General features: G+C 47.7%; 1 protein-coding gene across 1 annotated transcript in view; it reads right to left on the reverse strand.

The window, feature by feature from the left end:
• GPR139 (G protein-coupled receptor 139) overlaps positions 1–14,130 on the reverse strand; it is a 39,236-nt gene extending 25,106 nt beyond the window's left edge. Inside the window, exon 1 of the mRNA XM_006123138.4 lies at positions 13,545–14,130. Coding sequence (XP_006123200.1) covers positions 13,545–13,665 — 121 coding nt within the window. The 5' untranslated portion in view covers positions 13,666–14,130. The remainder of the gene's footprint in view (positions 1–13,544) is intronic.
• Between the last annotated feature and the right edge of the window lie 631 nt (positions 14,131–14,761).

Here is a 14,761-nt window from a genome sequence, read left to right on the forward strand (position 1 = left end):
AAGTGCTTTGGGGGAGAATGGCAGGGAGCATTTTGAGGCATGTAAACAAGTGTGGCAGGTAATAAAAAGTTCCAAACCTCAACCTCTCAAGACCTGGGTTGCTATCTTCCTGCTAGTGTGATGTGGTTCCCTAATGGAAATCTATATTAAATGAAGACAAAGAATGCTTAACAAAATAGTTCAAAGAATACGCCAGGGGGTTGGTTCAAAATATTTGGACAAATCACTTTGAGCAAGGGCAGACCTAAATTTTCAAAAGTGATTTTAGGGGGCCTCAAATTCTGGCTGCCCAATTTGATATGATTTAAAGGAGGCTGATTTTCAAAGATGGAGTCTCACTGCTAGTCTGAATATCGAGTTCCCCTAAAGGTGTCAAGCTGAGCAGTCAAAACTGACACAGAATCCTTAGACTTTAGGCCACAATGTTTATACAAGTATGAATGGTGCAAGATGGATTAAGGCTGGAATGGGTCAGACCTATTAAGGATGGAGATGGGGCAGAATTTCATTGTGGGCTATATCCTAAAGTCCTAACTAATAACAGAAATTATGAAGCTCTGTGTTAATTTAAATCCTGTTCCTGTAGAGAAATCTGCAAATACAGTCCTTTAAAGCTTCCTAAAGTGTCAGCCAATTCAGTAGGAGACCATGCTTTCAGATCACAGGCCTACCTTGCTTACACTATAATGAGACTTCTGCCTGAAGGAGTGAGATTAAAACTTACCTACATGCTGGGGTAATGCGCTGTATGGGGGTATGATTCCTACAGTGCACTAACCTATTGGTCATTAATGGATCCATGTACACCAAACAGGAGCACACCGGTGGTTCTCTAGTGCATTTTACTGCAGCATTGCATTACAAGTGAACTAGGGACCCTGTAGTGCCCACACGGACCAATTAATGAAAAACATAGTAGTGTGCTTTAGAAATCACACCCCCACAGAGTGCATTACCCCATAATGGAGACAAAGCCTTAATTAGGCCCTCAGGATTTGCTTTGTTTTAGAAATGAAGAGTATATCTACACTAGAGATTTATAGCTCACACATTTGTATGTGCTAGTCTGGATACACCACAATCATTTGTACCAAAACAAACATTTGTGGAGTCTCAAGTATAAACATGTTAGCACACTGAAAGTAATTGGCAATCATGTAATTAATCTGAGTGGTGCTCAAGTTTTAAAAAAGTCACCCCTCTAAAGGAAACATACCTTTAGTTACTAGAATGAGTTGTCTTTTACCAATGAGGGAAAAAACAGGTGTTATGTGAGGGACCCCTGCGTGTTGGGAGGGCTCCAAGAAGCACTGAATATTCTGCTGAAGCAAATGTAGAAATAACTGTTTACTTTAGAGGCGCCTACTCGATGCTAACATAGATGTGAGGCTCCTTTGGTCCTCCTTAAATATTGCTTATCAGGCTTGCCTCTGCTTTGTTCTTTACTGTCTCCTCTGCACTGTCCTACCTGCTCTATAAACAGAGTAGGATGTAGAAAATAATATGGGATGATTGAAAATAATATGGGGCTGTCCTAAGGATGCTCTATCTACAGTCCCCTCCATTCAGATCACAATTTGGACATTTTGATTGTTTTATTCATAGACTGATTCAGGGGAAGGAGACAGGGGAAAGAGATTGCAGGGTCCCCAGTAGTTGTGGGGTTAACTCCAGCTTCACTTTCCCCTTCTCTTGTACTGGTGGTCTGGGTAGAGCTGTAGGGAGAGAGAAGAGTGAAAACAACGAGAAGTCCTGTGGCACCTTATAGACTAACAGCTTTATTGGAGCAGAAGCTTTTGTGGGCAAAGACCGACTTTGTCAGACAAAGTGGGTCTTTGCCTACGAAAGCTTATGCTCCAATAAATTTGTTAATCTTTAAGGTGCCACAGGACTTCTAGTCGTTTATGCAGAGTCAGACTAACACGACTACCCCTCTGATTCTTGTCACCAAGACGGATGAAAATGACTGTGGGTAGGGAGGGGCCTGTTCCGGGTGCTGAATGCAGGGTGAACACCAGGTTGGGGAATCTTCCTGTTCTGTTTCTTTTGCCTAGGGTAAGTTGTTTTGATTTATGTTCTGAAGGACATGTTCCTGCGCTGCTTCTGCTGAGTCACGCCCCCTATTTTACTAAGGCAAGCAGAGAAAAAAAAGAGGAGAGGGAGCGTTAAGAAGCTGAGTGGTAGATGGGTGGGGGAAGGAGAGGAGAGCAGGGCTGTATGATAAAGATACCTAATGTTTTTCAAAGATCCTAGAACAGCTCCTGGGGGCTCTGCAAATATCTTCCTGCTCAATATGAAAATTGACTCTATTGTACGGTTTTGTACCACTGTCATTTCCTGGAAAAACCTCCGCTGGAGTGTTTCTTCCCAGATAAATGAATTTTAGTCATTTCCCCTCCACACATCTTTTATATTCTGCAGCCTTCGAAGTGTTCCACATATTGCACATTGTCTCAGCATGAACACCACTGCTTCCCACTGAGTCCTTTACCTGGCAAAATAACACAAACTATTCCTTCCTTTTTGTATGTCCAGGATTATTCTAGGAGGGGTGGGTGAGATTTTGTGGCCTGCACTGTGCAGGGGGTCAGACTAGATGATCATAATGGTCCCTTCTGACCTTAAAGTCTATGAGTCTATGAGTCTATGAGTTTGCAGATGTATTCTGTACTGTCCTACATCTGATACACAATAATGTCCCCTTTTGAAATAACATGGATGCTGCCTTTCATTGCAGTGACCTTGTATTCCAACTGGGGACAGGTGAGCAGACACTTCCACAAACATATTGACCAGACTAAAAGTCTCTAATATAACTCCTTCCTGACATCTTTTTTTGGCAGGATGATTGCTATGGATCTATTTTTTCTCATCATCCTGCATTCTTTAAAAACCAGACAGTTACTTCACTATTTAAAGTAACTCATTTCAAGTGCTTATGCGGCTGTCTCTAGGCACTAGCCCTTCCTAATGCAGTATACCATCTCATAGGCTATATCTAAACAGGGAAGGTTTGGCAACAAAAGTGCTGTCGACATGCAAAAGTCACCTAAAGTGAAGACTGGTCAAACTGCTTTTTTCTGCCTCCTATTGTCAACATTTCATGATCACATTGCTAGCACCCTGTTGACAGATAGACCAACGCAATGTGGGCAAGCATCCTACCATGCAGTGTTATGGGAAAGCAGAACACTGATCTCTGCACTTCTTAGGATTACCTCATTGCTATGTGAGCTCCCTGTGCTGAGGAATGTTAAAGCAGCACAACAGTCTCACCAGCCCTCCAACTGCAGCAGCAGGCTGCCTGCTGGTGTGTTCTTAGCAGGGCAGGACAGGAGCATTCCAATGATTTGTTCTTTGTTTGTTCCCCAAATGGAGCAGATCACTCAACTATGAAATACTTCCTGGAGCTTTCAAAGGGGAAGGGTGCATGCCTGCAGGGCAGCAGAGATCACAAAACACTGAGCAGAGCCATCAGGGCAGGCATTGTCGAGAAGCCAGTTTTCTCGACAAAATGAACAGCAGAGTCCACCACATTGGCTCTTGGTAGACAATACAGAGAGGGGAAAAGACAAAATTCTCTCACGGGGCTGAAAGCTTTTTGTGACCAAAACTGGCTGTTTTTCTTGACAAAAGTTGCATTGCAGTGTAAATGCTCTCACTGTTTTGTTGCCAAAAGGGAGTTTTTGACCAATTAAAAAAAAAAAACACTTTCCAGTGTAGATAAGGCCTTAGTTAGCTAAGTTACTGGATCAATCACTTATTTTTACTGCCTTGCTTTCATACCAATTATAAGTTCTTCCAAATCAACTTTGCTCCCATCCACAAAAAGGGACACACACTTTGGGCCCAATCCTGAGCCCATTACAGTCAATGGAGTATTTCCCATTGACTAAATGTGTGCTGGAGAGTTTAGTGCTCATTTATTGTGTGAACTTCATTTAGTGAGCAATGGTTGAGCTGAGTTCTTTCTTCTAGTTTGGACTACAGCATGCATCCATTCTCACACACACGTCTTGCAGTTATGTTGATATGATTTCTGTCTTGCCCACATACTGAAGGTCTAAGTGATCACCACATTTGGTGCTGGGAAGGTCAGGGTCAGATTGGCAGAAACCCTGGATATTTTTTGTCTTCCTCAGCTGCATGGGTCACTTGTGGATTTAAACTGGTGTAAATGGTGAATTCTCTGTAACTTGCAGTATTTACATCATGATGTGAGGACTTCAGTAACTCAGCCATAGGTTAAGGGTCTATGTCAGGAGTACACTGTAAAAACACTGCCGAGGTTCTGTGGCCTGCAATGTGCAGGAATTCAGGCAAGATCAGTCGTTCTCAAACTGTGGGTCAAAACCCCAAAGTAGGTCATGTCCCCATTTTAATGGAGTCACAAGGGCTGGAGTTAGACTGGCTGGCTGGAGCCCAGAGACAAGGCCAAAGCCTAAGCCACACCACCCAGGGCTCAGGTTATTGGCTCCCTGTCCAAGGATGAAATTATTGGACTTTGGCTTTGGTCCCCCTACTTGGGAGGGTGGGGCTCAGGCTTTGGACCCCCCGCCTGGAGCAGCGGGATTTGGGCAGGCTCAGACTTTGGTCCCCCTTCCTGGGGTCATGTAGTAATTTGTGTTCTCAGAAGAGAGTCATTGTGCAATGAAGTTTGAGAACACCGGGACTAGATACAGGCAGAGAGTAATATGGGTTCGTGGCACCCGGGAACCAGGAATATTCCTAGCCCAGTGGGCCCTGCTCCACCAAAGTTTGGGGCCAGGTTTCTGCCTTGGCCCTGCCTGCCACCTCCACGACCCCTCTGCTGGCATGTGCCCTCACCTCCAGCCCCAGTGCATCCCCTGGCCCTGCCTATTGCTCCTGGGTGCTTTAAAATGGCCAGAGGCCCTGACCTGTTGGGTGATGGCAGCGCAGCATCTTTCTGCCACTAGTTCTATGCTGCTGCCAGCACGTGCATCCCTACAGGCTGGTGGGAAGAGAGGTATCTCCATGCGCTGCTGCTTCTGAGGAGTCCTGGGATCAGCCCACAGCAGCCATGTAGAACGAGTGGCTGGAAGCTTCTCTAGCTCCTCTGTGTTGTTGGTGGTGATAATGGGAGCCTCCCAGGCCATACAAAACCAGCCAGGGGCAGCAAGTGGGGCTGGCAAATGCACATGGTGGAAGGGTGCCGAAAACTGGTGGAGGGATCAGGGGATGCATAGGGGGAGCAACAGGTGGGTAGTAGCACAGGAGCAGCTGTCAGAGGGGGATGCTCCAGGTAAGCGTGGCATCCCCCACACATTCCACTCCCTCCCAGAGTCCACCCCATCTCCCCCACTCCCTTTCCACCCCCAAATTCCTACAGCTCATCAGGCCCCCAAAGTCCCTCTCAGAGTCTGCACACTCCCTCCTGCTCCCCAATCCTCTGCCCCAGCCCAGAACCTGCACCCAACATCCAAATTCCCTCTAGAGCCCACATCCTGCTAGGTTCCATGCACAGCCTCATATGTCTAGAGGTCAGCAAACAGCTCTCATTGGCTGCTCCCTGAGATTTTCTGGCTCTGTAGAGGATTTAAGGGTTTAATTTACCAGATGCAGAGAATCCAGAATGGACGGGGGGAAATCTTTCCCCATGGTTCAAACACACCTTTTTAAATGACTATACTAAACACACATCTACCCACTGCCCACTTCAGTATTTACTGTGTATCCCCTGTGAATGACATTGACAAAACTACAGCCTCCTTGTCCCTCACACCCACCTGCACCATTAGCGCTATGCTGCTTGTCATGCTAACTGTGCTGCATTTGGGTAGGTAAGAAACTACACCTGTCCAAGTTTCCTCTCTCCATTCCAGAAGTATCACGAGTAAGGCTAAAAACACACAGTAAAAACACTGGGCTTAATCCCACTACATGCCCTGAACTTCCATTGAAACCATTGGGCCTGATTTGCCTATCATTATACTAGTTAAAATCCCTCCCTGGCTCTTCTGTTTTTAACACACCATCATCAGATTTCTCGCGCTCATTTTCAAGACACTGGACAGCTCTTCCTTTTGCAATATGTCCACTCCTCCTACAGCATCCCTTCCCTGCTCTACTTGGCCAATGCCAGTAGCCTTGACTGCGAGCAGACTTCAAATAATTGCAATGACCCAGATCTTCTCTGACAGATAGGTTTTGCTGCCTCCTGCATGAAGTCCATGTTTTTTTTATGGATGCAAACACATCTTTATGCTGAGACAAAGGTTAGACTCCATCAAACTTGGGCACTACTTGTATTGCACTACAGGTCAGAAACTTGGACTCGCTTATGGCAAACTTGCTGCAGCTCGAGACATTCTATCTGTACCAACGCCGGAGCATAACACGGTTTGACTTTGTGGAAAATGTCACAATCTCACAAAGACCTGGCCTTCCTTCACTCTTTCACTGACGTTGAAAAGCAACATTACACTTTCTTTGGCCATGTTGCCAGGATGGGCCAACGCACCCCAGCACACCATACTTTCAAACTCTCCATCGATACACACACAGGGTGCACATCCTGACCCTATCTGGCGCTGCTCAAGAGATTTGTGGATTTGCAGGATTGAGCCCTACCTGGGAACTTTGCTACACGACACCTCATGCAACACCGTCAACTGTGGTCACTCTGGCTGGCGCAGTGAGGGGAATATGATGTTTGATGATGAATAACTTTGATAGACTGCCCAATCTCTTCTCCCACAACCATCTTTGGATTCTCTTTCAGGCAGCTCTCTCTACGCCCTCACTGAACTGATCTACCTCTCCTCCCTCAAATTTCTCCTAGAAATCAGCCCACCAATAATGGGGAGGCTATTGGGCAGTGGACATAGCTGATTTGCATACTTTTTTTTAAAGGTACTGTAACCTTTTCCCCAATCCTTCTGCTGTTGCTTGTTCTATTAGATTATAGGTGCTTCTAGACAGGGATCCTGGCTTCAGTCTGTACCTAGACATTGGGTGTAGGGTATTGTGTATATGTTAATACTATGCCACTCCAGTCTGACACTAAAAATGTGGAACATCCTCAGACCCCCGACTCCCCTGTTGCAGATGCACCAAAGTCAAAACATCTGACTCACATTCCCCACTTTGGAATTGCTCCACCAGCAAAGAATGGGCAAAGCTGCTTCCTGAGTTTAAAAAGGGCCCATTTTGCAGTTTAATCCAAGTACACTGTTTGAGCAGTGAACCTCAAAAGCATGCAAGCGCTGGAACAGTGAATGTACAACCTTCATTCTGAAAACAGCCAGTCCAGGATGGCAGTTTCCGTGGGGTCTGCATGACCCTGCTCTTTGTCCCAAGATGCTGCAACACTGCTGGACAGGTCCCTTGAAGGTGCCTTTGACAGATGTGCTTTGCTACAGTCATTCCCCACTTTTTTGATATGGTGGACCGGTAAACCCATTCACAAACTTTTGGTGGACCAGTAACATTTAATTTGCATACTTGCATATTCATGATGGTAATTAATTTTAAGAAGTCATGTGTTATTTTACATTGCATCTGTACGCACACAGTATATGTCGCAAAGGATCAGAATTTGCAGATATCTACAACACTAAAAACAATTCACAGAAAGAATTCCCCTGTGGTTGCTTGGTGGGGCAGCCCCTCCCCCAAGGGCAACTGGTGTCTGCAGGGAGGCAGGCAGGGGGCATGTGGGGCACCCTATTTAGCAACTGAAATTTTGTCAGGGGCACAGGAGCTGGTGCCCCCAAGTGCTACCACCAGTCCCCTCTGCCCTTCCCCACTCCTGCTCTATGGAGTAGGGGAGCTGCCATTGTATCTCTCCTGTCTCCTTCTGTACAACCCCTGCCCTGTGTCTCTCCCTTCCCCAGCCAGGCTGCTCTTGCTACCACAGTCTCCCCCCAGCCTCCCTTCCCCGCATCTCCCATTTCCCTGCCTGTGACCCCCCGCATTGTCTCCCATCCACCACGTCTCCCCTGAATCAGAGCCTCCTGCATCCCCTTCTGCCCCCACCTCACACATCCCTGTTCCTCCTCATTCCCCTTATCTGCCCCCACCCCTCTTTAGCCCCGTTCCAACCCCCCTAGGGCTGGCTCTCCCCACCCCACACATGCTGGGAGCTGGCAGCAGCTTCCCTACGCCCCAGGAAGGGACTGCAGCCAGCTCCATTAGGAGCAGCCTAGGGCCAAACCCTCCACTGGCAGCCCCGGGGCACTGGAGGCACCACTCCTGGGCAGGAGGGGGGTATCTCTGACCTGCCCCCCAAGTGCTGCCCGCTCTGGGGTAAGGGCTGGGCCAGGCAGGGGCTGGCCAGGCTGGGGCGCTGCCCTGGGAGAGGCTCCTGGGGAGCAGCGGGACTAGCCGCACTGGAGATTCCCCTCCCAGCTGCAGCCTGGGCTCTGGGGTCCCAACAGCAACCCCTGCCGGGACTAGGGCATCTGGCCTGGAGCCTGGCCCCAGAGTCCCCATGAGCAGCAGCTGCAAGTCGTTTCCTGCTACGGGGGCTGAGACTAGCCCTGACTCCAGCTGGGTCCTCGTAAGCAAGCCACTGTGAAGCTGCTCCTGCCCTTGGGGGCCCTCCCACCCCTGGGCTCGGGCAGCGTCCCCATATCAAGGCAGCATCATACAGAGAAGCCAACGTAGCGCTGGGTGCAGTGAGAAGAGACAATCCCAGGGAGAGGAGAAGAGGAGTTTCTGGACCTTGCTCCAAAGTCTCACCGAGCCAATCATCAAGGCACGCGTGTAGCCTGGCAGTGAGCTGCAGCCCGGCAGCCAGTGGTTCACGCACTGGTGGGAACCACTGCTCTACTAAAGCCTCCTTGCCAGAGCAGGTACTTGAAACTTACAGCACATTCTATTCCTAGTAGCTACTCAGTGTAAGCAATGGTCCATCTGGAGCTCAGTGGCATTGCTGGATACTTGCACACAAGGCCAAATTTTGCTCACATTCTCAGTGTAAACGAGAGTAGCATTTGCAACACACGCTCCAAAAGTGAGCAATATCACTGGACACATAGATAAGTGGGAACTAAGCTGCTGCGGCCTTCTCCATTCTAGCTGTGGTACTGCATACAACCAATAGGAAGAATAGGCGATTGCATCTAATCCTTCCCACCGTACTCTCCAATGAAGTCAAAGCCAAACATCCTCAAGAGATAGTGCTGCATTTGTGCCTGACCCTCCTAGCTGTGTTTTGGGGGCATTGATACATCAAGCATCTTTAGTTGTAGCTATCTTGTCCAACTTTCTTCCTAGAGCAGAGTCTAATTTGGGAACTTGCTTGTTCATTTTTTCTCCCCCGCCACCTCCAGTTTTGACTGATTAAAGCAATTTCTTCCATCTCCTTTCTTCCCCACACACTTGACACCTCTTCTCTATGGATGTATTCTAGCTTCTCCCCACCCCCTTATGCTCTCATCAAATTGAGAAAAAACTCCACTAACCCCTCCTTCAGCTACCACTAAACCCACCAGCCAACTAAAGAGAAACTTTAGAAAATGTTCCCTTAGAGAAAACAAAAAGAAAAACACTAACAAAGGCAACAGCACTGTAGGGGGAATGTCCCTTTAAACTACTGCTCTTTCTAGCCCAATACACATGTTTCTAGAAGCCTTTATGAACTCTGCTCCTGCCAGGAACACATTTTCTTGCTTTCTTTATCGAGAAGCTGGATTCTGCAAATCATGGTCCTGATTTTGTACTCTTCCTCCTGCCTCTGGAGCTAATTACCCATGTGAGAAGATGATACCTAATGTGAATGAGGATCGGTAGCCTCTATCCCTAAGTGAACAGCTTTGCAAAGGTATATTGTAGGAAGCATACCTTAACCTTCGTCCATGGTTAGACAGGTTTCCTATTCCCTCAGGGCTCATCTGTGCCTCTAAAGCACAAACCTGCATTTGGGTGGTGGGGAGCCACCTTGCGCTGGGACACCTCTAGGAGGAATGGCTCTCAGGGATACAAGAGAAGAGCATCTGTTGCCATATTTCCTTAAGGGAGTGTAGCATAGCTCCTTCCTCCTAGTGTGCTAGTTCCTCTTCACAAGGCAATCAGGGGGTAGGTGAGGGCATGCTCCCTTTTCTCCCTTCCTCTTCGGTATTCTCTGGAACCTTAGGAGGGTAGAGAGAGAGAAATCGCTGTGCTGTCCTAACAGCAGGGGCAGCAATTATGCCTGGGCCATACAAATGAAGGGATAAGGCTTCTTACCCTCCCTCTGGATGGTGTGTGCATCCATGCTGCACAATGCAGCCTCAGTACAAAGCTGCTGAGTTGAAGAAATGTCCTTTTTGAACAGTACAGCAAAAACATCCAATAATAAAATGATTTGATCACGCCTCGAAAGATCATGGCAGAGTTAACCTTTTGCATTTCAACCACGTTCTGCACAGATACTATGTCTGTGTGTGTGACCATAACATAAATTCTACTCTCTTTCATGTTCTCAGAATTACAAAAACAAACTAGCCAGGGAATTTCAGGGTCTTTATCTTTTAGACAAAGAAACTCAAATGCCCCTATAATATTTTTTGAAAGCAGCAGTGCAATATCAAAATGAAATCCATGAATTACTTCTGCACTCAATATGATGTATATGTAAAGTTCTCTTGAATGTTAATGCCAGTGTTATCCTCAGATAACATACACTGAATAAGGTAAGCCAAATGTGTCCCTGATACAACTCCTTTGAATCCATCGGAGTTACATCAGACATCGTTTTGGCTCATAGTATAAAGTTGTTTTGTTACTATTGTCAGTGCCGTTGTTCCTAATCAAAGGAAAAAACACATCACCTTTGCTAATTTGTCTCATGCACCAACCAACTTTAACTGTACATTTCTCAATAGATCACAGTAGGTTGGTAATTAGAATGTATTATACATCTGCAGTTCATTAACTGATTTCCTAGTTTAGTGCCTGCATGAAGGATCTTCCCAATTTCAGGTAGATGTAGTGCCTCATTGCTTCCTAATAACCTCCTACTCATATACTCATATACTCTTAAGGTGTTCTTAGTCACTTCCTATTGGACAGGTGTCAGTATCAGAACATCACTGTTGACCGTCCTGGCACAGAGACCAAGGAATGAATGGGCATGGAAACACTATATTCTCTTCTCTGCTGGTGAGGTCTTTTCCAAGCAGCATTGATACATAGTGTGACTGCAGAGTGTAAAGGCTTGCCTGGGGTTTACATCTTTTGTGGCTGAATACAGGACTTAACTTTCCTGTTCTCATAATGATTTGCCAAGCATCAGCATTCAATATAGAAGAGGAAAAAAAGGCACAGTGAATATCCATTCATGTGCAGGGTACCAATGGCATATACCAATGGCAAATGTACTGTAGCCACTGTTCAGACACAGAGCTCTCAATGTCTGATTAAAAAATTATTATAACTAATGGCTTGAAGAATGTAATTTTCTACACAAGAGCAGCTAGGGTGAAAAAAGCATTTAGAAATCAGTTAACATCTTATCAGTGCTGCTTTCCATTTACAAAATGGATTAACTATGCCTGTGTATGTATATAACTATATATTTCATTATAAAAATATTGATTTATCTTAGCAAATAAAAATGCTCTAACATTTCCCTCTATTTTTGCCAATCATTGTTAAAGGTATCATTGTTGACATTATTTTTAAAGAGTAGATTTTAAACCATGTTTTTTTCTGGCTGTAGTGCTGGGTTGGCAGCCCTGGATATGAAGTCCTCTGCTTAGCCACAGAACCGGCACAGGACCGACTGTCTTCCCTACCAGGATGTCTGAGTGATGACCTGAAGTGACCATTTCTAGGAGTGAGAAAGTTCCGTCTTCACAGCTTACTCAGTGCTTCTCCTGTGCTGGGACGAACACACCAATTCAAATCAACTGGGACAGTGGGGGCGGGGGAGGGTTTGTGCTGTTTATTGACAGTGCAGGCTCTGGGTAAAGGGACATTCTAGAGGCAGACTGTTTCACCTTTCCTGAATAAACAAGGAGCCCCTCCTCTCTTTCTCTTCTCCTGAGTTCCCTACCTCCCCTGTCTCATCTTTCCCCCTTCTCTGCAGAACTGGCCAGCTAACTCCGAGTCTATATTTTTGGCATGAGCTTCTGGTGCTCACCCCTGCACTTATAGGAAATCAGAGTGAATATTGCCATTGACTTCAGTGGGTGAGGGAACAGACCACTGGAGGAGTAGGTTATGTGGACCAAGTAGATTTTTTAACCTGATGCCCATGCTCTAGGGAGTATGATGGTTTTCTTTGGACTAGGTATTTTCTTCATTGGAATCCTGGGGAATCACAGTTCCTTGCACATATGGCATCTGAGACACCTTGTTCCTAAAGCTGCCTTTGTCCAGTGGGAGCTGGTATGAGATGAACCAGCAGCAATCAGACAGTAACAATTTTTGATTACTCTTAACGTAGGCAGGCAGTCTAGAGGTAAATGACTTTATGTCCCAGCGTCACTTCCCTGAATCCTCCAGTCTTCAATACCACTTTAGCTGAAATGGCCAAATTAATTATTTTGGGAACTTGATTAACAACTAAGACACTTCGTATGTCAGTTTCCTAGCCAGACAGCACTTGCAGGGATGCATATAAACAACTGGAACTGTTTGCTTATCCCTCCCACTCCCCCTCCAAAGGAGAAGACAGACCCTTCATTAAAGAGAAGAGAAAAAACACTATTTAGAGATACAGGTCTATCATAAATATCCTAATAAGTATGTCTTCTAAGAAATGTCTCCTGTTAATCCACATAAGCTAATAAAACAAACTTCCAATGTATTTAAAAATTAAAAGTCCCACACCCACCATATACAACATTTAACTTGAATTAGAAATTCCCCACCTCTTTTCTTAAAGATACTGTCTGGAGTTTTTCAAAAAAATTAGTAACAGTATTAGGAAGAGACTTGTTCTGTGTCTAGACAAAGAAAAGGTTTGCCTAATGACGTAAAACAAGCAACTTACCAGAACTACCATCCAAAAGCAGAATTATTGTCTTGAAGACACACACACACACACACCCCTGTGAGAATACACACACACACACACACACACACTGTGAGACTATGTACTGTTTTACTGTATCAATGAAAGTGCAAGCAGCCAAAGTCTCTTAAAATCAACATTTTCTTGGAGCTCTGTACAATAGCTGGACTTTGGACATTCAATAAAACACAAAGGATCTCAGTGAACATACATTGAAAACAGGATTTCATTTTGGATTCATTTTTTCTAACTGTTGATCTAGAACTACATGCACGTGCAGCGCCCCCCCCCCCCCAACTGTGCTCCAGAGTAAGCGGCTCCAAGACTGTTTTAATGCTAAGGGGGCTTGGAGACACAATAATGCAGCTCCATCCCTCGGAGTCTTTCCTTAAGACTAAAAACTTTCTCCGCTTGCTAGCGGACGGAGTTCAGGTGTCACTGTCAGGAGAAGTCGATTGCTCCTAAACAAAAGGTCGGGGCTCTGCTTTTACAAGCTACGGACCCAGGCAAACCTCGAGGCTTAAGGGCGATCCTCTGGGGCCAGGCAGAGCCTGCGGGGCGCCGCTGGAGTGGCACTCACCTGGCAGCCCGAGGCAGAGCAGCAGGCTGTAGTAGATGACAGGTACATATCCCAAGCCACAGCCATGCTGGTGGTGAGCCAGGGGGGAGCTGTTGTGGACGTGGATGTGGCTGTACTCCATCGAGTTGTCCTTCTCCTGCGGCTGTTCCGTCAGCACGTGGAGGGGCAGAGAGGCTCAGCCGGCCCGCTCCGCAGCCCGGCCTCAGCGGCTGTGTCTTCCGCAGACTCCCCCCGCCCTCCCGCACCTGCTGCGCGGCCCCGGGATTGTCATCGGGAGCAAGTGCGGCGGCTCTGTGCGAGCGCGCCCGGCCGCCTGCAGCACATGGGGCGCACACATGGCTGCTCCCGGCAGTGCAGAGAGGCTGGGGCGAGGAGCGGGGGGAGGAGGAGGCGGCGGCGGCGCTGCTGCAAGACTCGCCAGCCGGGGCTCGCCGCGGGGTTCGCGGGCCCGGCGCAGGGGGGGCATGGCGAGCGCCGCTGGGCGACTGCCCTGAGTGCGCAGTCGCCGGGCGGGTCCCTGCTCCCCCCCCCCCCGCCCGGGGTTGGGGGTACGCGAGGCTCCCCCCCGCCTGCAAACAAAAGCGAACACTAGCCCCCGCCTCTCGCTTTTTTTCGCTCCGGCAGCCGCGTGCCTGAAGCTCGGCAGCGAGTGGCCGGCAGGGGGCTGGCGGCGAGCCCGGGAAGCTCGGCTTAGCCCGGGGGGAGGAGGTCGCGGGGGAGCCCGCCCGCTGCTTTTCCCCGCCAGGGCTCCGGGTGGGGCACCCGCGCCGCTTTCCCGCAGGGAGCCTCGCGCCGGACACTGGCCCAGCTGCTGGCTAATAGGTTGCTCAGTGTCCCCCCTGCCCCACCGCTCTGCCATTGACTTCAGTGGGAGCAGGATCGGACCGCTCAAAGCTGGTTAAAGGGGCAGGATTTGCTTGCAGGCCACCAGATTTGGTCAATTGTTGGACGCAGAAGCAGGGCCCTAGAGCGAGCATATTCTCTCAGCAGCTCCAGGGGGTAGCCGCGTTAGTCTGTTACAGAGAAAACAACAAATGGTCTGGTAGCACTTTCTAGACTAACAAAACAGCATCATGAGCTTCCCTGGGCACAGCCGGCTTCTTCAGATGAAGGGAGTTACGAGTTTAGGATGTGGACACCCAAAATAAATAGGAGAGGGGGAAAAAAGGGAAGGGGTAAACTTATAACTCTGGTCATCTGAAGAAGCGGGCTGTGCC

The sequence above is a fragment of the Pelodiscus sinensis genome, chromosome 16 (genome assembly GCF_049634645.1).
Source record: "Pelodiscus sinensis isolate JC-2024 chromosome 16, ASM4963464v1, whole genome shotgun sequence".
Lineage (NCBI taxonomy): Eukaryota > Metazoa > Chordata > Testudines > Trionychidae > Pelodiscus > Pelodiscus sinensis.